The sequence below is a fragment of the Pipistrellus hanaki genome (genome assembly GCF_964339955.1).
Source record: "Pipistrellus hanaki genome assembly, chromosome: X".
NCBI lineage: Eukaryota > Metazoa > Chordata > Mammalia > Chiroptera > Vespertilionidae > Pipistrellus > Pipistrellus hanaki.
In genome coordinates, this window is record NC_140524.1 from 46,374,160 (window position 1) to 46,397,049 (window position 22,890).

General features: G+C 37.7%; 2 protein-coding genes across 2 annotated transcripts in view; one reads left to right on the plus strand and one right to left on the minus strand.

The window, feature by feature from the left end:
• The window catches only part of COL4A5 (collagen type IV alpha 5 chain), a 348,876-nt gene that overhangs the window by 278,364 nt on the left and 47,622 nt on the right, over positions 1-22,890 (minus strand). The window lies entirely within an intron of this gene.
• Positions 18,392-18,905, plus strand: LOC311614940 (ubiquitin-conjugating enzyme E2 N-like; the record flags this gene model as incomplete). Its single annotated transcript, XM_084870035.1, has 1 exon — positions 18,392-18,905. Exon 1 carries the CDS (start codon positions 18,447-18,449, stop codon positions 18,903-18,905), a length of 459 nt encoding a protein of 152 aa, XP_084726161.1. The 5' UTR covers positions 18,392-18,446.

The window sequence follows — 22,890 nt, forward strand, 5'->3', positions numbered from 1 at the left end:
TTTAACCACCAAGCCAGTGTTAAAAAAAAAAATGTTAAAGGGCCTGCTAAAAGAAGGAGGTAGAAACAGAGATGGAGACAAAGATGAAGAAGAAAAATAAAAGAAGGGGGAGGAGGAGGGGGAGCAAAGAGGAGGAGGAGGAAGAGAGAGAGGAACATAGTTAAAAGAATAAAATGGCAATGAATACGTACCTATCAATAATCACTTTAAATGTAAATATCTTAAGTGTTCCAATCAAAAGATAAAACATAGCTTAATAGACAAAAAGTTAGACCCATATATATGCTGTCTACAAGAAACCTACCTAAGAATGAAAGATGCACACAGACTAAAATTAAAGTGATGAAGAAAGATATTTCATGCAAATAGAAAGGAATAAAACATGAGGGAGCAATACTTATATTTGACAAAATAGACTTTAAAACAAAGGCTATAGTAAAAGACAAAGAAGGACAGCACATGATGATAAAAGGAGAAACCCAACAAGATACTATAACATTTGTAAACATTTATGCATCAAACTTCAGAGCTCCTAAATATAGAAAGCAAATATTGATGGGCATAAAGGGAGAGATTTAAAATAATAGAGTTATAGTAGGGGATTTTAAGACCACATTGACATCAATAAATAGATCTTTCAAGTAGAAAATCAACAAAAAATGGTGGCCTTAAATGACACAATAGATCAGATGGGTTTAATTTATATATTCAGAGCATTTTACCCCAAAGCAGCAGAGTATGCATTATTTTCAAGTGCACATGGAACATTTTCCAGAATACATCACATGTTAGGCCACAAAACAAGTCTTAATAAATTTAAAAACATTGAAATAATATCAAACATCTTCTCTGACCATAATGGTATAAAACTAAAAATTTCTTGCAAGAGAAACACACACACACACACACACACACACACACACACACACGAAAAAACACACAAAGACATGGAAGCAAGATAATATGTTACTAAACAGTAAATGGGTTAACAATGAGATTAAGGAGAAAAAGTCAAAAGATACCTTGAAATAAATGAAAATGAGAAAACAACTCAAAATCTTCTAGACACAACAAAAGCAATCCTAAGAGGGAAATCCATAGAATAAAAGCCCTACATGAAGAATCAAGAAAAATCTGAAATTAACATTCAAACTTTACAATTAAAGGAACTGGGTAAACATCAACAAAGAAAGCACAAAGTGAGTAGAAGGATGGAAAAAATTAAGATCAGAGTAGAAATCAATGAAATAGAGTAAAAAGAAATAAAACCCAGGTAGGTATGGTTCAGTTGGTTGCAATGTCATCCTGTGCATTGACAGGTAGCAGGTTCAATTCCTGTCATGGGTTGGGGCACATACCCATGTTTCAAATTTGATCCCCAGTTTAGACACATAAGGTTGGCAACTGATCTGTTTCTCTCCTATATCAATGTCTCTCTCTCTCCCTGCCTTTCCCTCTAAAATCAATGAAAGACATAACCTGGGGTAAGGATTAAAAAAGAAAAAAATACAAAAGATCAATAGAACCAAGAGCTGGTTTTTTGGAAAGAAAAACAAGATTGAAGAAACTTAATTAAACTCATCAAAAAAAAGAAAGGCGCCCAATAAACAAAATAAAAATGAAGAAGTACAAGTCACAACTGACAAAAAAGAAATACAAAGGATTGTAAGAAATTATTACAAACAACTATATGCCAACTATAATAATTTGACAATCTGAAATAAATAAATTCCTAGAAACATACAATCTGCCAAAAGTGAATCAGAAAAAAATCAGAGAATCTGAACAGACAGATGACAATCAGTGAAATTGAAGCAGTAATAAAAAAAATTTACAACAAACAAAATTCCTGGACCAGATGGCTTCATAGGCTAATTTTACCCAATCATTCAAAGAACAATTAATACCTAGCCTCCTCAAACTATTCTAACAATTTCAAGTGAAAACCTCCAAACTCCTCTTTACAATGCCAGCATTATTCTAATTATAAAACCAGATAAAGATACTACAAAGAAATAAAATAATAGGCCAATATTCCTGATGAACATAAATGCTAAAATCATCAAAAAATATTAGCAAACTGGATTCAGCAATACATAAAAAATGTCATAATTTACCATGACCAAGTGGAATTTATTCTGGTAATTCAAAGTAGGTACGATATCTGCAAATCAATAAACATGATACATCACATAAACAAAACAGAGGATTAGAACCTCATGATCATATAGATAGATGCAGAAAAAGCATTTGATAATATCCAGCACCCACAAAATAATTAAATGAGTAAATAAATAAACAAAAATCAAGTACCCATTTAAAATTAAAAACTCTGTGCAAAGTTGGAATTAAAAGGAAATACAACAAATAAATGCCATAGGGGAGAAACCTGCAGCCAATATCATATTTAATGGGCAAAACTCTAAGTGTTTCCCTTAAGATTGAGAACAAGACAGATGTCTGCTTTTATCACTCTTAGTCAACATACTACTTGGAGTCCTAGCCACAGCAATCAGATAAGAAGAAAAAATAAAAGGCATTCTGCTGGGCCAGTGTTGCTCAGTGGTTGAGCATTGATCCACTAACCAAGAGGTCACCGGGTTCAATAACTGTCAGGATACCTGCCCAGGTTTAGGGCTCAATTCCCAGTGTGAAGCATGCAGGAAACAGCCAATCAATGATGTTTCTTTCTCATTGAAATTTCTATCTCTCTATCCATCTCCCTTCCTCTCTCTCTAAAATCAATAAAAACTTATTTTTACAAATAAAAGGCATTCAAATTGAAAAGGAAGAAGGAACACTGTCATTATTTGCAGATGACATGATACTGTATATAAAGAACCCTAAAGATTCCACCAAAAAATAACTAGAAATGATAAATGCATTCTATAAAATAGCAGAATACAAAATAATCTCCAGAATTCAGTTGCATTTTTATAAATCAGTGATGAACTATTAGAAAGGGAATATAAAAAAATCTATTCACAATTGTTACAAAAAATACCTATGAATAAGTTTGAACAAAGTTGTAAAACAACTATAATCAGAAAATAATAAGGCACTGAAAAAAATAATTGAAGAAGATACGAATAAGTTGAAGCATATACCATGTTCATGAATAAGAGTTAGAGTCATTAAAATGCCCTTACTGCCCAAAGCAATCTATAGATTCAATGCAATTCCTATCAATATACCAATGGCATATTTCATAGAACTAGAATAAATATTTCAAAAATTTATATGGAACCACAAAAGACCTAAAATAGCCGCAGCATTCTTGAAAAAGAAGTATAAAGTTGGAATAATCACATTACCTGATATTATACTATATTACAATGCTATAATAAAAAATATCATGGTAAGGGCAGGAAAACATACAAAGAGATCAATGACACAGAACAGAGATCCCATAAATAAACCCAAGCTTTTATGGTCATTATTTTATGGTCAAAGAAGATAAGAACATACAATGAGGAAAAGATAATCTATTCAATAAATGGTGTTGAGAAAATTGGACATACAAAAACATGAAGTTAGACCACGTTCTTACATCACATACAAGAATAAACAAACAAACAAATGATTAAAGATTTAAATGCTTTATTTGAAACCATAAAAACCCTGGAAGAAAACATAGTCAGTAAAATCTTAGACTTTTCTTGTACCAATATTTTTCTGCTATATCACCTTGGGCAAGGGAAACAAAAGAAAAATAAGTAAATGGGTCTACATGGAACTAAAATGTTTTTTCAAAGCAAATTAAACCATCAACCAAATTAATGGAAAGACAGACTAGTGAATGGGAGAACACATTCACCAGTGATGTAACAGATAAGGCGTTAATATAAAAATATCTATAAAGAACACATAAATCTCAACATCAGAAAAATCAAACAATCCAATTTAAAAATGGGCAAAGTACCTGAATATGGGGAGTACTCAAAAGATGTATACACATTTTGAATGGTTATAAAGTTAGTGTTTATTAACATACAGTTCATTTTCAAAATTAAGTGAGTTATTAGCTGTTAGTGTGTATACCTTTTTGTGAACACCTATAGACACTTCTCTAAAGAAGACACATAAATGGCCAATCTATATCTATCTATCTATCTATCTATCTATCTATCTATCTATCTATCTATCTATAACCCTAAGTGACCTATTGACCACTCGGCTGGTGGCTATGACGCACACTGACCACCAGGGGCAGATACTCAAGGCAGAAACTGCCCCCTGGTGGTCAGTGTGCTCCCACAGTGGGCTCTCAGCAGCTAGCAAGTGCAGCTGTGGCAGCAAGAGCCTCTCTTACCTCCAAGGCAGCACTACCTCTACCTAGCAGCAGTGGCAGGCACAGCTGGGCCACAATAAGCAGGCTCTTCCCCAGCTGCCTGCCACTTTGCACACTACTACATTCCTCAGGGGATTTAGAATTGCTGGTTCTACCTGATCCCCACAGGCCAGGCCAACATCCTCCAAGGGGTCCTGGGATTGTGAGAAGGCACATGCCAGCCTAAGGGACCCTATCAGTGCACTAATTCATGCACCGGGCCTCTGGTAGACATTTAAAAGGATGCTCAATGTCATTAATTAGCAGAAAAATGCAAATTAAAACCACAATGAGATATCACCTTATACCCATCAGAATGACTATCATTAAAACAAATCAACAACATGTATTGGCAAAGAGTGGAGAACAGCAAACTCTCATTCACTGCTGAACGGGATGCAAATTGATGCAGCCATGTGGAAAACAGTATGGGGTTATCTCAAAAAAATAAAAATGAAACTGCCTTATTATTCAGCGATTCCACTTCTGGGAATATAGCCAAATAAACCAGAAACACTAATTTAAAAGAATATATGCACCTCTATGTTCATTGCAGCATTATTTACAATAACCAAGATTTGGAAGCAGCCCAAGTGCCCATCAGTAGATGCATGGGGGGAAAAGCTGTGGTACATTTACATAATGTAGTACTATTCTGTCCCTAAAAATAAGGAAATCTGCCCTGTCTAGCATTTCTCAGTGGTTAGAGCACTGGCCTGCCCATTGAAGGGTTGTGGGTGGGATTCACAGACAAGGGTTCTTACCTTGGTTGCAGGTTCAATGCCTGCCACAGCTGGGGAACATGTGGGATGCAACCAATCAATGTGCTTCTCTCTCACATCAATGTTTCTCTCTCCTTTCTCTCTCTATATATATCTCCCCCCACCTTCCACTTTCTCTAAAACTCAATGGAAAAATCCTATTTTTGGGGTGAGGATTTAAAAAAAGAAAGAAATCTTACCTTTTGTGACCATATGGATGGACTATGCTAAGTGAAATAAGCCAGTCAGAGAAAATCAAGTACCATATCATCCCACTTATATGTGGAATCTAATGAACAAAATAAACTAAGAAACAAGTTGGAGAAATACTCATGGATACAGAGAACAGACTGAGAGCTGTCAGAGAAAAGGGGATGGAGGTAGGTGAGAAGGTTGAAGGGATTAAGCAAATTAAAAAAAAAAAGAAATTCTCATGGACGAGAACAATATGAGATTACCAGTGGAAAAGGGTTGGGGAGGTAGAAAAGGGTGAATGGGGCATAAATAGTGATGGAAGGAGACTGGACTTGGGATAGTAAATACACAGTATAATATACAGATGTTGTCTTATACAACTGTGTACCTGAAACCTATATAACTGTATTAACCAATGTTACCCAAAATAATTCAATTTAAAAAGACTATGGTATCATCATTAGAATTAGGAAATAAATAAATTATATACAATACTAGAGGCCTGATGCATGAAATTTATGCACAGGGAAGGGATGTCCCTCAGCCCAGCTTGCACCCTCTCCAATCTGGAATCACACTGGGATTGGGACTAAATGGGCAGTTGGACATCCCTCTCACAATCCAGGACTGCTGGTTCCCAATCACTCACCTGCATGCCTGCTTGCCTGATTGCCCCTAACTGCTTCTGCCTGCCTATCTGATAACCTCCTAACCACTCCCCTGCCAGCCTGATCATGCCTAACTGCTCCCCTGCTGGCCAAATTGTCCCTAACTGCCCTCCCTTGCTGACCTGGTTGCCCCTAACTGTCCTCCCCTACAGGCCTGCCCCCCTCTACTAATCCCCCTGCAGGCCTGATAGTCCCCAACTGCCCTCTCCTGCAGGCCTGGTCACCCCTAACTTCCCTCCCTTGCCAGCCTGGTCAGCCCTAATTGTCATCCCCTGCAGACCTGCCAGACCTGCCCCCCTCCTATTGCCCCCCCTCTACAGGCCTGGTTCCCCCCAACTGCCCTCCCATATAGGCCTGGTCTCCCCCAAACTGCCCTCACCTGCAGGCGTGGTCACCCCCAATTGCCCTACCCTGCTGGCTTGGTTGCCCCCAACTGCTCTCCCCTGCTGGCCTGGTTGCTCCTGCTGGCCTGATCATCCACAACTGCCCTCCTCTGCTGGCCATCTTGTGGCAGCCATCTTGTGTCCACATGGGGGTGGCCATCTTTGACCAAATGGGGGTGGCCATATTGTGTGTTGGAGTGATGGTCAATTTGCATATTACCTATTTATTATAAAGGATAGTTTATTGAATTTTTCAATACTGTTGCCAAAGCAACCAAATAGGGAAAACATATATACTTAAAAAATGGTTCTGGGATAACTGGATATCCTTATGGGAGAAACTGAGTCTCAATCCCTATCTCATGCAAAAGTATTTTAAATGGATCATTGATAAAAAAAAAAAGAACATCAAAGTTAAAAGACAGTTATTTGTTAGAGAAGTATTGTATATAGCATAACATTTTTATGATTTGAAGTCAGGCAAATATTATTTAGATAGAACAAAAAAAGAAGCAATCACAAAAGAAAAAAATTGATAAATAATTGCTTCTCGGCCTTTTGGCTAAGATCAAGTGAAGAAAAAAAATTGATAAATAAGATTTCATCAAAATTTAGTGTCACCGTGCCGAAACCAGTTTGGCTCAGTGGATAGAGCGTCGGCCTGCGGACTGGAAGGTCCCGGGTTAGATTCTGGTCAAGGGCATGCAGCTTGGTTGCGGACACATCCCCAGTGGGGGGTGTCCCGGAGGCAGCTGATCGATGTTTCTCTTTCATCGATGTTTCTAGCTCTCTCTCCCTCTCCCTTCCTCTCTGTAAAAAAAATCAATAAAATATATTTTTAAAAAGTTAAAGTGTCCACTTACCAAAAGATATCATCATGAATATGATTGTGCAGGCCAGAGAATGGAAAAACTTATTCATAATACATATGCCTGACACAACTGATAGCTAGGACATAAAAGAAATTCTTATAACTCAACAATAAAGATAAAAACAACCTAATGGAAACACAGGCACAGAATTTGAACAGACACTTCACAAAAGAAGATATACAAATGGCAAAAAGGATATGAAAAACTCATCAACATCATTAGTTATTAGCCAAATGCAAATTAAAAGCAAAATGAGAGATAGAATTAGTTATTAGCTAAATGCAAATTAAAAATAAAATGAGAGATAGTACTATATATTCAGCTAAGTAAAAACATAAACAGACCAACAACAAAATATTGTAGAGACTGTGGAACAATTGGAATTACACATAGTTGATAATGTAAAATGGCAAACCATTTTGGGAAAAATGTGGCAGGAGTTTTTTTTAACGAGGTTAAGCATATACGCCCCCTATGACCCAACAATTCCACTCTTAGATATTTATCCAAGAGAAATGAAAACAGGTTCACAAAATGGCTTGTAATGAAAAATTCATTGAAGTTTTTTGTATGATATCCAGATAATTTAAAGAGGATAGCTGTGTATCATTATCTTTGATAAATTCATACAATGGAATATGACTCAGCCATTGAAGGAATGGAACATTAATTAAACTCAGAAATAGACCACTGAGTAAAAGTCTTACACAAAAATATATCTATTATATGATACTATTTATACAAAATACTAACCCAGGCAAAATGATCCTGTGGTGAAAAAAATCAGAGCAAAGATAAAAGAATGCCTCTATTAAGATATATGTGAAAATTAACTGGGAAGTTGACAAGAGGGAACTTTCTGGGGGGGAGGTTAATGATCTATATAATATGTTAAGGAAATGGGTTACACAGGTGTATATGAATTTGTCAAAACTCAGTTAATGCATATTTAAGATACAGTGGTGCCTCACACAACGAACTTAATTCGTTCCAGGAGCAAGCTTGTTATGCAAAAGTTCGTTACGTGAAACGTGTTTTCCCATAACAATACATGTTAAAAAAAATAATTCGTTCTGTAGCATAAAATATGCTAAGATGACATAAAAAAAATATGCTAAGATGACATATTTTTATTTAGATACATCTAAAAACATAATTTTTTTTAAAAAAAACACACATTTTTTTAATTTTAAGACAGACTAAGTAGAGTCTACCGAATCTTGCACATCTTCATCCATTTTCTGCTTTTTGGCCGATGGTTTCATGAAAAACCTGTCCAAAGTTCGCTGTGCGAGGCGTTCGTTATGCGAGGCGTTCGTTATGCGAGGCACCACTGTATATGCATTTCAATTTATATAATTTTTACATAAAAGAAAAATATGCAAACAAATATTAAAGGTATACTAATAATATATGTGTTGAAGTATTAGTGGGAAATGAACTGATTTCTGCAATTTACTTGTTTTTCTTTAACAGCTTATCAGGCCATGATTTCTGTATAGTTAAATGGTTTTTAGTATATACTCAGAGAGTTTTTCAACCATCATCTCAATTGTTCTTAGAATATTTTCATTATCCCAAAAAGAAAACTTGTTCACATTTGTCACTCCCTATTTTCTTCCAGCCCTGAGGAACCACTAATCTACTTTCTGTCTTTACATGTTTGCTTATTCTGTATATTTCATGTAAAATATTCATTTTAAATAAATTTGGTATATGGTGAAAGTAGAGATCCAACCTTATTATTTTGCATGCAGACACAATATCATTTGTTGAAAAGCCTATTGTTTTCTCCATCTAATTGTCTTGGCACCTATGTCAAAAATCAATTGGTTATGTAAATAATGGTTTATTTCTGAATTCTTAATTTTATTCCATTAATCTATATGTCATTCCTTATGTCAGTATTACACAGTCTTGATTACTGTTAACTTAATAGTAAGTTTGAAATTGGCAAGTATGAGTCCTCAGCTGATCTTCTTTTTAACAATTGTTTTGTTTATTCTGGATATCTTGCATTTCCATATGAATTTTAGGTCGGCTTCTCAATTTCTTCAAAGAAGCCCACAGTGATTTTTACGGATATTGCACTGAATCCTTAAATCAATTTGGGGAGTATTATCATCTTAATATTAATTCTTCTGATGCATGATGGGATGCCTGTCCAAAATTTTCTTTTAAATAAATAAAAATAATAATAATATGCAATAATGGATAGATAATAGAATTGCTAAGTTGACACATAGATAAGACAAATATAGCAAAATTTAATAGTAAAATCTAGGCAGTTGTTACTGTAAAACATTTTCATCATTGCTCCAATTTTACCACCAAAATTAATGTTTATTTGAATTTCTACATATTGCCTACTACCAGCTATTCTGGCTCTTGTACTCAACTCACTTGTGAATAATACCTGCCACACTTGCAACCATGCTTACTACATGGATATCTGAACTAACAAACCACCTACTTCTGAAACCTGCCCCATATATTGGTTTTAGTCTATACTTTTTAGGTCCTGTCCATATTCATCAATGATTTAGATTCACAAAAACAAAGGTGATACTTCAATTTTCACCACTGTAGGAACTCCAGTTTTTTCTTCCTTGGTTTTCTACCTCTCAGATAATAAAAGGAAAAGAAGGGAACACAAATAATTCAATAAGATGTTGATGATTGCCTAATATAGGGAAAAAGAAGACAAGTACAATAGAATTCTTTCTATAAATTTTCAAAGTACCAAATACCTAAATTACAAAAAGCACTAAGATATGTAATGTCCCAAACAGATTGTGGTAATATATAACTGAAAGTTCATTTACAAAACTATGTCATGGCTAAAGGTAAGTTTCTCACACTGCTTCAGTTCCATAACAATCACAGCAGATAGCTTTCTGGTTAGGATCATTCTGACTAAAAGTAAATAAATTTTATGTATAACTTCACAACAATTAGAGTGTACCCAATAATGAGCAGAGGAAATAAAGTCACAAAGTGATACAACTATCCGGCACGTAGTTGCCTAAGCTCATTCACAAACTAAGTGACATGCCCTGTACTGCTTTCTTATCTAAATATGCATTATTCAATTTGGTACTTTGGCATAACATCAAACAGCTATAAGCAATACACTGAAAAAAGGAGTGATAATACAAAACAATTTTTAAATAAGTGACATCTATTCCAGGTGAAAGAAATTATTCACAAGTGTATTTAAATGGTGCTGATGATTGGTGAAAAAGGAGAGTGATGGATTAGAAACAATGGATACAAATCAGCCTTATGTACTAGATAGCAGCAGTTTTCAAAATTTCCTTTGTGAAATTAAAAGTCATCTGTGAAACTTGTTAAAAATCCTGAATTTCATTATGTTTGAAGTGGAGTACAGTACTGTATTTAGTAAGTATCTCAAGTGACACAACTGTGGGTACTCTTCTTACTACACATTATGAAATACTGAGCTGGAGAAATTGGGCAAATAAGATGTTACTCCTTTCCTTCATATTTTCATGGCCTCACTATTTGTCCTTAGCATCATTTAATCCTAAACTTATCTGACAATAAGATTTTGTTGTTTTTTTAATATATTTTTATTGATTTCAGAGAGGAAGGGAGACAGAGATAGAAACACCAATGATGAGAGAGAATCTGATTGGCTGCCTCCTTCATGACCCACACTGGGGATTGAACCTGCAACCCAGGCATGTGCCCTGGCTATTAATTGAATAGTGACCTCCTGGTTCATGGTTGATACTTAACCACTGAGCCATGGTGGCCGGATGACAATAAGGTATTTTAGGGACAGATGCTTATAAGAACATCCTAAAATCACACAAATTTGTAAGTTAAAAAAAAAAAAAACTGTCCTCACTCTATGCCCAATACCCTTAGAATTTTTCTCCAATCATTTCTTTTCCAGTTTTTCTCCCAACAACCTGTCATCCTTCCTTAGTCGTCTGGTCCCACTCCCTTGCTATACTCACCTTTCACAGTTGATATGAAACAGCCCAAATAAATAGACTTATAATTATATATCCAATTTTATTGGGAAAAAATGGTTAATACTAGATCTCTGTCTATACACAGGCATTTTTTATTTTTAGGAGAGGGAGAGAGGGAGGGAGGGAGGAAGGGAAGGAGGGAGGGAGGGAGGGAGGGAGGGAGAGAGAGAGAGAGAGAGAGAGAGAGAGAGAGAGAGAGAGAGAGAGAGAGAGATATCTACCAACATCTATGGGTTCCAACTGGGGATCAAATGGCAACCTAGGTATGTGCCCTGACTGGGAATTGAACTCACAACCTTGGCCAGGGCTACATACACCTTTTTAAAAGTCCTGTAATTTTTGTGCTCTCAATGTTACTTCTAAAACTTACAAGCTGTCATATACCTTTGTTAAAGGTCAAATAAGTAGTTAAACAATTTAAATAGCACTTCTAAACTTATTTTTACATGTATCTGATGAAGTATCCATGCATTTCTCCCAGTATGTCTTGAGACTTTGAGCAATAAAGATTATTTCTTAATTGGCCTGGAAAACTGGAGCAATCACAATAGATTACATGTTCTAAAATTTTTACTTTATCCTATTATTGGCTACATTAACCAAATTTAGTTGCTTCTTTTAAGTAGTTCTCTCATTTCCCTTACCCTTCCCAAACAACGTTAGAAAATCAAGCCAAATTCTTCCTGTGTCTCCTGACATTGGGTAGCCTTCCATGCTCTAAATCAAAGGGGGGGAAAGTGCATTTTGCTATAAAGTTTTTCATTTCTTTAATCCTTTGAAGAAAAAGAAGAAAAAACAAACAAACTTGGACTTATTTCCAAAGAGTGTAAATGTCTCTTTAATCATTTGGCAATTTCCATAGGAACCTGAAATGCTATATCTACTCAGACATCACTAATGGTTTGATGTTAGGGAATGGGATCTCATATGTGAACATCACTAGAATTTTAATCACCATACATTATAGTATTATAGTGATTTCTAAAATGTACCTGTTATAGCTTAAGAAATCCTTTATTTTTTTTAATTTCCAAGAACAAAAATAGTTCAGGTATTTCATCCCTTTTTAGTTATAAAGTGACATTCTCAGTCTAGGAAAAATGTATAAAAATACCAAAAACTATTTTAAAAAAATATCCCCAAACTCCAAACATTTGTTAAAACAAATAAAACTGGAATGCACTGATGTATTAATGTATCAAATACCAGAGACTATCAATCTACCTGTCTCTCAGTGTAAATGTGCATTTATGTGTGTATCTGTGTGTGTGTATTTGTATGTATATATATTATGTAAGTACCTAATGTATATAATATGGTTTATTATATAACTTATATAAGATAATAGTATATTTAGTACACTTAGTATATATCATCTATCTACTAAAAGGTAACATGCTAATTGACCATAACCTTCATGATGCCCACCAGCCAATCAGGAGTGAGTATTCAAATTAACCCAACAAAGATAGAGGGTTAATTTGCACATGCAGGTGCCAAGAGCATGGCAGGATGCTTACTTCATAATCATGGCAACAATGCAAGCATTCTGCACCACCCCAGCCACTCCAAGCCTCTGGGCAATGTGGGAAGGTTGGAAAGCAGCTCCGGCCAGAGCAAAGGTGGTGATGGCAGCCAGGGAAAGGAAGGCCCATTCTTGCACAAATCTTTGTGCATCGGGCCTCTAGTCTATACTAATAATAGAGGAATATGCAAATTGTCTGGGATGCCATCACAGTAATGACTGATAAGCAGGTTGCATGCACAGCAGGCACGGGTGGGTGGGGACTTGTAGTATTGGGGGTAGGGCCACGGCAGGGGCCTCCATATGCTTGCACAGGAGGAGGGCTTGATCAGCAGCCATTGCTGCTGTTGCAAGGCCAGGAGAGAGAGGCAGGGCCTGATAAGCAGTTATCACAGCTGTGATGGGGCCTGGAGAGAGAGGCAGGGCCTTACCAGCAGCCCCCACAGCTGCTGCACTGCAGTACCAGGTCAGGGCTCATGCAGGAGGCAACCAATCGATGTGTCCCTCTCACATTGATGTTTCTCTTTGTCTTTCCCTCTTCCATGTTCTCTAACAATCAATGTGAAACTATCCTCAGGGAAGATTAAAAAAAAGGAAATAAAGAAATGTCATATCTTATAAAAGAGACATCTTGAAAATGCCTAAAGAAAGTTGTCTCTCTTTTTTTGTAGTGAAGGGACTGGAGTCTATGCTGATGAAAACACCTTGGCAGCTGCAAGGGCCAAGGGCCAACAGCTGTGGTGGCCAGCAGTGGCAGTGGCAGCAGCAACAGAGTGGTGAGGGTGGTGCCTTCCCTTGATCATCCTGATGGCCTCCCAAAGAGGGAGGCCAGACTGTGGTTGTCAGTAGGACATCCCCTTAGGACTCTCAGACCATGAGAGGGGGCAGGCTGGGCTGAGGGACCCACCCAGTGCATGAATTTTTGTGCACCGGGCCCCTAGTGTATTATATTGTATAATACTAGGGGCCCAGTGCATTAATTCATTCACTTTGAAAAGAATTGTGGGCTGCAAGGCTGTGGAAGGCACTGGGGTGGGTCTTGGCCCATCCTCTGTGCCCCCACCCAGCCTCTCCCACTGCAGCTCCTAGTCCCCTGTCTGCCAGTAGCCCTGCTCCTGTCATTCCCATGCACTGATGGCTCCGGCCCTGCTCACACCCACTGATGGCGTAGAGTGATTGGGGCCAGTGCTGTCAGCAGGTGTGAGGGGCAGCTGCTGCCCTGATTGCTCCTCAAGAGCAGGGGAAGGTAGAGAAGCTCTTGGGGCGATCAAGGCCAGCAGCCACTGCTCACACCCACTGGCAGTGCCGAGTGATTGGGGCTGGCACTGGGTGCCTGCACCAGCTGTGAGCGGTGGCTCTGGCGCTGGCAATGGGTGTGAGTGAGGCCAGCACCAACAGCAGGTACAAGCACTGGGTGAAACTGTGGCATGTGGGAGCAAAGAATTTTCAGTAACCACCAGAGGCTTGCCCCGATTACAGCGACTGGTGCCTCACCTTGGTCTGGTGCCCCTGCTCACCTGCTCCACCATCCCGCTGTGGCCAATGCCCACAATGTTCCACACTCTGCCACCTGCTGCCAATGCCTGCCATGTTCTGTGCATTCCACCTTGTAGTCAGTGCACATTATAGTGACCGGTTGTTCAGTTGTTCTGCCATTTGGTCTATTTGCATATTAGCCTTTTAATATATAGGATTATTTATAAATTCTCAAACATATAAACATGTCTTATAAAAAAGTACATCATAATTAAATTGGCAATAATTTACTTTCAAATGAAAATATTAAACTTTTTAAAGTGAAAAATTAATACCAATGCTATGAACACTTAGAAAATGTAGGAAGAAAATAACTCATTTAGAAGGCTTCTATTACATTGATACAAAAACTAGGCAAATAAATTACAAGAAAACATAATGTAGTATTCTTTCCCTTATCTAGAGTTTTGCTTTACATGGTTTCAGTTACCTGAGGTCAACTGCAGTTGGACAATTTTAAGTGGAAAATTCCAGAAACAAACAACTCACAATTTTTAAATTATACTCCATTCTGGGTAGTGGGATGAAATCTCATGCCATCCCCACTCTGTCTAGCCCAAGATGTAAATCAATTCTTTGTCTAGCATACACATGCTTTATATAGCTATTTTCCCATTAATCACTTATTGGATGTCATGGTTATCAGATTGACTGTCAACTTATAGCAGTGTTTGTGTTCAAGTAATCAAATAACCCTTATTTTACTTAATAATGTCCCAGGGTGCAAGAGCAATGATTCTGGCAATTCACATATGCCAAAGAAATATCTTACTGTGCTTCCTTTAAGTGAAAAGGTGCTAGTTCTTGACTTAACAAGTCATTTTATCATCTCACGAAGAAGGGTAAGTACAGTATATTAAGATATTGATAGAGAGAAAGACCCAGTTTCACATAAATTTTATTACACTATATTGCTATAATTTTCTATTTTATTATTATTTTTGTTAATATATTATTGTGTCTAATGTATAAAATAAAGTTTATCATAGATAAGTATGTATTGGAAAAATATAGTATGCATAGTATTTGGTGTCATATTTCATGTTTCAGACATCTAATGGGGGGCTTGTAATGTATCACTCATAAATTAAGGGGGACTACTGTGCAAAAAAATCCCTTAAGAACAAAGATGTAAAAATATTTAATATAATATTACCAAACTGACTACATTGTGTATATGTGTGTGTATGTGTGTGTATGTGTGTGTATGTACAATATTACACATTGGTCAAATAGTGGTGGTTAATTTGGAAAATGCAACATTGGCTTAACAATGAAAAATAAATAAAATACTATTCATTAACATATTAAAGGAATCTGTTACATAAAATTATATGTTCATTGGACAAAATTCAACATCATTCATAATAAAAACAGTCGCCAGCCTAGTCGGCATGGCTCAGTGGTTGAGCCTCAACCCATAAACCAGGAGGTCACAGTTCCATTCCCAGTCAGGGCACATAATCTGGTTTCTGATTCAATCCCCAGTAGGGGGCGATGATTCTCTTTCATCATTGATATTTCTATTTCTCCCTCTCCCTTCCTTTCTGAAATCAATAAAAATGTATGTTTTTAAAAAATGGTCTGCAAACTAAAAGTACAAGGGAATTTCCTCAACATAATAATTTGCACTGAAAATTTTGCATTCATTATACTTAATAATGAAACACTGGAGAATTTTCTCCCAATAAATGGGGACAGACATAAAATTTCCCTCATTGTTTCTATTCAACACTGTGCCATTGTGCCTAAACATTGCATAAGAATAAAAGGTAAAATGAGCCCTGACTGGTGAGCTTAGTGGTTAGAGGTTCTGCCAGCACACCAGCATGCTTCAGATTTGATTCCTGATTAAGGGCACATAACTGGTTTGCAGGTTTGCTCCCTGGGTTCCCCAGGCCAGGGCAAGTACAGGAGGTAACCAAGGTCAATGTGTCTCTCTCAAATCCCTCTCCCCCCCACCCCATTTCTCTCTCTCTACTCTCTTTTTTTTCTTCCTTCCCTTCCTCCTCCCTCCCTTCCACTCTCTCTGAAAAACAATGGAAAAAATATCCTCTAGTGAGAATTAACAAAAAAAGGTAAAATGATTGGAAAGGGAAATATAAAATTATTTTATTTGAAGACTAAAGGCCCAGAGCACGAAATTCATGCACGGGGGGCAAGGGTGTGTGTGTCCATCAGCCCAGCCTGTGTCCTCTCACAGTCCAGGACCACTTGGGGAATGTCCACCTGCCGGCAGTCGTACATCCCTCCCACAGTCTTGGACCCCTCTGCCCACCTGTTTGCTGCTCCTTAGCACTGCCACAGAGGTGGGAGAGGCTCCTGCCACCACTGCTATGCTCACCAGCCATGAACAGCACTCCCCCTGTGGGAGTGCACTGACCACCAGGGGGCAGCTTCTGAGAATTGAGCGTTTGCCCCCTGGTGGTCAGTGTGCATCATAGTGACTGGCCATTCTGGTCATTCTGCTGTAAAGGTCACTTAGCTTTTATTATATACATGGTGTGATTGTTAAATATAGAAAATTCCAAGTCATCTTCAAAACAACTATGGAATCTCAATAAGTGAATTTTGTAATATCCTATATAATAAAGAGCTAATATGCAAATGACCCATCGCTATGACACACACTGACCACCAGGGAGCAGAGGCTCAATGCAGGAACTGCCCCCTGGTGGTCAGTGCACTCCCACAAGGGGTGTGCCGCTTAGCCAGAAGCCAGGCTCATGGCTCACGAGCACAGCATCAATGAGGAATCCTGGATTGTAAGGAGGCACAAGCCAGGCCGAGGAACCTCACCAGTGCATGATTGGGGCTGTGGAATGATGCAGGAGGCTGGCCAGCTGGGGAGGGACTGAGGGAAGGCTTCAGGGCATGTCCGGCCCATCTCACTCGGACCTGATCTGCTAGATCCCAGCAGCAAGCTAACCTACTGGTCAGAGCGTCTGTACCCTGGTGGTCAGTGCACATCATAATGACTGCTCAACCAACTGACTATCTGCCCCCTGGTGGTCAGTGAATGTCATAGCGACTGGTCAACCAGTCGCCTGTCTGCCCCCTGATGCTCATGCATGTTATAGTGAGCAGTCGAATGAACTAAGCATATCATTAGCATATTACACCTTGGTTGAACAGCTGACTGGACTCTTAGAGTATTAAGCTTTTATTATATAGGATAGTAAAAGATTGGTATCCACATATATAAAGAATAACTAAGAAACACCACATGACCTCACTCATTTATGGATAATAAAGAACATTATAAACTGATGAACAAAAAGATAGATACAGAGACAGTAAATCAACAAACAGACTGTCAAATTATAGCGGGGAGGATAGGGAGATATGGGGAAGATAAGAGATCAACCAAAGGACTTGTATGCATGCATATAATCAAAACCAATGGATGAAAAACTCTGGGGGGAGGGCATGTACGGGAGAGGGGGGGAAAGATATGTACACATATAATACCTTAATTAAAAATAAATAAATAAATAAATAAAATATAATTGAAAAAAAATAACTAGAACTCAACATTAAATGGAGTTTTTCGCTTGGAGATGTAGAGATCTAAAAATATGTCACTCCTATCATTGGCTACATTAACAATTTACAGAATACCTGGGCAGTTATGCAAAGGTTCCCTGAGGTCCCTTCTTATTTCTCCCAAGTACTTCACCAAGATTTAAGCACCCTCAAATTCCCCAGGGGAAATAATCCTTTTTACAATTGGGCTCAGTTACCAAAGAGGTGTTCATAAAAGATTCCGTTTATTGACTGCAACAGATATCTGGAAAAGGAAACAATTCTCTAAGGAAAAATTACAATTACCTTTAGATACTGTTCATTACCTAGGACATGATCTAATTTCTGAAGAAATTCAGCAGTCTCCAAAAGTAATTAAGGTAATCCAGGAATTTTCTACACACAGAATTAAGTGGCAGCTTTGTAGATTTCTAGGCTTGGCTGGTTATTGCAGACTACAGGTTCCTAATTTTCCTCTATTAGCTTTGCTGCTCAATAAAATTACTAAAAATTTAGTCCCTGAACCACATCCCTAAGGAGAGAAACATGACCAAGCTCTTTTATGACTAAAACAATCACTGCAAATTCATGTGTGAGGCAAGCAGAGCAGGAGACTAGACCAGAGGCCAAACTTGGGATCTGACAAAATGGCTGGGCTGCCCTGTAGGATTATCAAGGAAACCCAGCATTTGCTGGCAGAACCAGTTCTCGGCATTAAAGCAGAACCAGATGAGAGCAACGTCCGTTATTTTCATGTGGTCATTGCTAGCCCTCAGGATTCCCCCTTTGAGGATGTGACTTTTAAACTTGAACTATTCCTTCCAGAAGAATACCCAATGGCAGCACCTAAAGTATGTTTCATAACCAAAATTTATCATCCTAATGTAGATAAGTTGGGAAGAATATGTTTAGATATTTTGAAAAATAAGTGGTCCCCAGCACTGCCGATTCACACAGTTCTGCTATATATCCAGGCTTTGTTAACTGCTCCCAATCCGGATGACCCATTAGCAAATGATGTAGCAGAACAATGGAAGACCAATGAAGCCCAAGCCATAGAAACAGCTAGAACATCGACTATGCTATATGCCACGAATAATATTTAAATCAATCTTATCATCAAGTATGCATCATTTCTCCTGTTTTACCAAGACTTCTTCCTTTTTTGTTTGCAGTTAATGGACACAGACTTAGAAACATCTATGTTAATAAAAGGGTAATATGCTAATTAGACCAGGAGACCTTCTGGACATCCTTCCAGACAAATCCATGATGGCAGAGCTGAGATAGAGGTGGTTAGGTGTGAGCAGGCTGGCAGGGGGGGGCAGCTAGGGGTGAGCAGGCTGGCAGGGGGGCAGTTGGGGGTGATCAGGACAGCAGGGAGGGGCAGGTGGAGAAATTAGGCCAGCAGGGAGGGTATGTTGGGGTTGATCAGGAAGCAGGGGGAACAATTAGGGGTGATCAGGCTGACATGGGGGTCAGTTAAGGGGGAGCAAGCAAGCAGGGGGACAGTTGGGGATGAGTAGGCTGGCAAGGAAGCAGTTGGGGGCAAGCAGGCCAGTGGGGGCGGGCAGCTGGAGGTGATCAGGACGGCAGGCAGTGTGGTTAGGAAAGATCAGGCAGGCAGGCAGGTGAGAGGTTAGGAGCCAGCAGTCCTGGATTGTGAAAGGAATGTCCGACTGCCAGTTTAGGCCCAATCTCACAGGGATCCCTGTGTAATCGGGCCTAAATCAGCAGTTGGACATCCACTGAATTGTCCCAGATTGGAGATGGTGCAGGCTGGGCTGAGGGACAACTCCCAGCCCCCCATATACGAATTTCATGCACCAGGCCACTAGTTGCAGAACAAAAGCTCAGACATCTTCAGTCCTTTAGTGGTTAAATGCACATTAGCAAATCTATGTCTTGTCCTGATTCACTGTTATAAAGCATGAGCAGAGGCTAGTAGTACCATCTGGACTGTTGTAAAACATTTGAAAGCAGTGATCCATCTTTGCTTTTATTCATTTCCCCCAACATGGTTTAAGTATAATGCACTGTGAATAAAGGTAGTTGTCAGGGTTAGCTGCAGGGGTGTAGGTGGTTTTTTTTTTTTTGTTTTTTGTTTTTTTGAGGGAGTAACTAGATTAATTTTAATTTTAAGGGCTCCTTTCTCCCTTTTTATGGTGATCTAATTGCATTGGTAAAAGCAGCTAACAATCTCTTTAGAATATGCTCTCTAGCCAACTATGACTTTATTTAGATGCTATAAGTGGACAAGCTTAATTGTTTGAACCAAAATGAGAACATTAAACAAACACCATGGCCCTCACATGTAACATTGTGACTTTGCTGTCAAATGTACAGTCCCCCTTCAAGAAAAGCTTGTGTCAATTTTGTATAGCTTATCTGGAAATTTTGTAAATCTTATATTATAGTAAAATATTTTTTTGTTTCTACTTTGCTTTGTACAGTTTATTTTACTGTGTTTATTTCAATTTCCCAACGTGACAACCATATTTAAAAATTAAAACTAGTGAAATATTCTGTTTTGGTCTTCACCATCTGACAAATTGAATGGTAAGGAGTGGATTATGCCAGTTTCTTTTCATTGATGCAAATTTGTGTTATGATGTCACTGAATGGAGTATTTTTAAGTTGGCCCTGAGCATGCATAAAACATCCATATCTTAACCTTTTTTACCCCCTTGAAATTTGAAATAAATGCATTTGTGTTGTCTAATTAGCTAGATGAGCATTGGTGTCTTGCCACAATGTTTGAAAATTACTGTACATGAGAGTCCCAGCAAAGCAGCAGTTATTTGTGACAGGCATTTGAGTTATGACATTTTCGTAGTTCTTGTCTGATAATTCATGTAATAACTGATAGGTGTTATTAGCAAGCACCAATCTGATCAGCATTTGGGGTTTGCTGAGACATTTGAGTCTTCCTTATAGACCCAATGAGCAAATCTCAACCTACCATTTTGCTAAGTGTCATCAGAAAGGCTTCTTCCTTTGAGAGTGTCAAATTCTTGGTTACTTATTCTTATATTTAACCCCCTAGTATTTGATAAGGGAGCTTCTTTTATTCTTTAATTTGATATTCAGTAATTCAGTAATAGGCTATAAATCAAAATTGAAGGCAAAATCAGGAGCTTCCCAGACAAAAAAAAAAAAAAAAAAAAAAAAAAAGCTAATGGAGTTTATCACTACCAAGCCCGCAATGCAAGAAGTGCTAAAGGGAAAGCTGTAAAATGAAGAAATAGAAAGGGAGGAAAGAACACGGGCATAAAGAACAGCAATAGCTACAAACAAGTATCAATCAATAACATTAAATGTAAATGGATTAAATGCTCCAATCAAAAGATATCAAGTGAATGAATGGATAAGAAAACATGACCCATATATATACTGTATACAAGAGACCCACCTCAGAACAAGGCACTCTCATAGACTGAAAGTCAAGGGATGGAAAATATATTTCAGGCAAATGGAAATGAAAAAAAAAAAAAAAAAAGCTAGGGTAGCAATATTTGTATCTGACAAAATAGACCTCAAAGTGACAAGAGACAAGAAAGGCCACTTCATAATTCTAAAGGGACCGATACAATAAGAGGATAACTCTGGTAAACATATATGCACCCAATGTGGGAGCAACCAAATATATTAAAAAAAAAAAAACTTCTGGAAGATATCAGGGGAGAGACTGACAGCAATACAATCATAGTACCCCATTAACATCACTGGATAAATCCTCTAGACAAAAAAAAATCAGCAAAGAAACAGCAATCTTAAACAACTCACTAGACTGTATGGATTTAATCATCTTTAGAACATTCCACCCCAAAGCTACAGAATATGCATTCTTCTCAAGCACACATGGGACATTTTCAAAGATAGACCACATATTGGGCCACAGGCAAAGTCTCTCCAAATTTAAGAAGATTGAAATCATATCAAGCATCTTCTCAGATCACAACGGCATAAAATTAGAAATCAACTACAATAAAAAAATCATAAAAATTAAAACACTTAGCCCTAGCCTGTTTAGCACAGTGGATAGAGCATCTGCCTGGAGACTGAAGGGTCTCGGGTTCAATTCTGGTCAAGGGCACATGCCTGGGCTGCAGGCTGGATCCCTGGTGTACGCAAAAGGCAGCCGATTAATGATTCTCTCATCATTGATGCTTCTATCACTCTCTCCCTCTCCCTTTCTCTATGAAATAAAAAAATTAAAACACTTAAAGGCTGAATAGCATACTATTAAACAATAATTGGGTTACCAAAGAGATCAAAGAAGAAATTTTAAAAAATCCTGGAAACAAATGACAACAACCCAAAATTTATGGGACACAGTGAAAGTAGTCCTGAGAGGGAAATTCATAACATTCATAACATTACAGGCCTATTAAAAGAGAGAAAGAAAGAAAGAAAGAAAGAAAGAAAGAAAGAAAGAAAGAAAGAAAGAAAGACTGGTACTAAATCATCTAATTCTGCAACTTGAAGAATTAAAAAGAGAGCAACAAGAAAATCCAAGAGTGAGCAGAAGGAAGAAGATAATAAAGATCAGAGCAGAAATAAATGACATAGAGACAAAAACAACACAAAACAAAACAAACAAACAAACAAACAAACAAACAAGAAAAATATCAATGAAACGAAGAGCTGCTTCTTTGAAAAGATAAACAAGACTGATGAACCTCTAGACTGGCTCACCAAAAAGCAAAGAGAGAGGACCCAAATAAATAAAATCAGAAATGAAAGAGGCGAAATAACAACAGACCCCATAGAAATATGAAGAATCATAAAAAAAAAAAATACAATAAGCAACTCTATTCCAACAAACTTGTCAACCTTGACAAAATGGACATATTTTTAGAAAAAGATAAAAATTCCAAAACTCAACCAGGAAGAATTAAAAAAATCTGAATAGGCTTATAACTATGGAGGTAATTGAAGCAGTAATAAAAATAAAAAAAAAGTCCTGGACCAGATGGCTTCACAGGGGAATTTTATCAAATATTCAAAGAATAAGTAAAACCTATCTTCCTCAGAGTATTCCAAAAAAATCAGGAGGAAGGAACACTTCCAAGCTCTTTCTACAAAGTC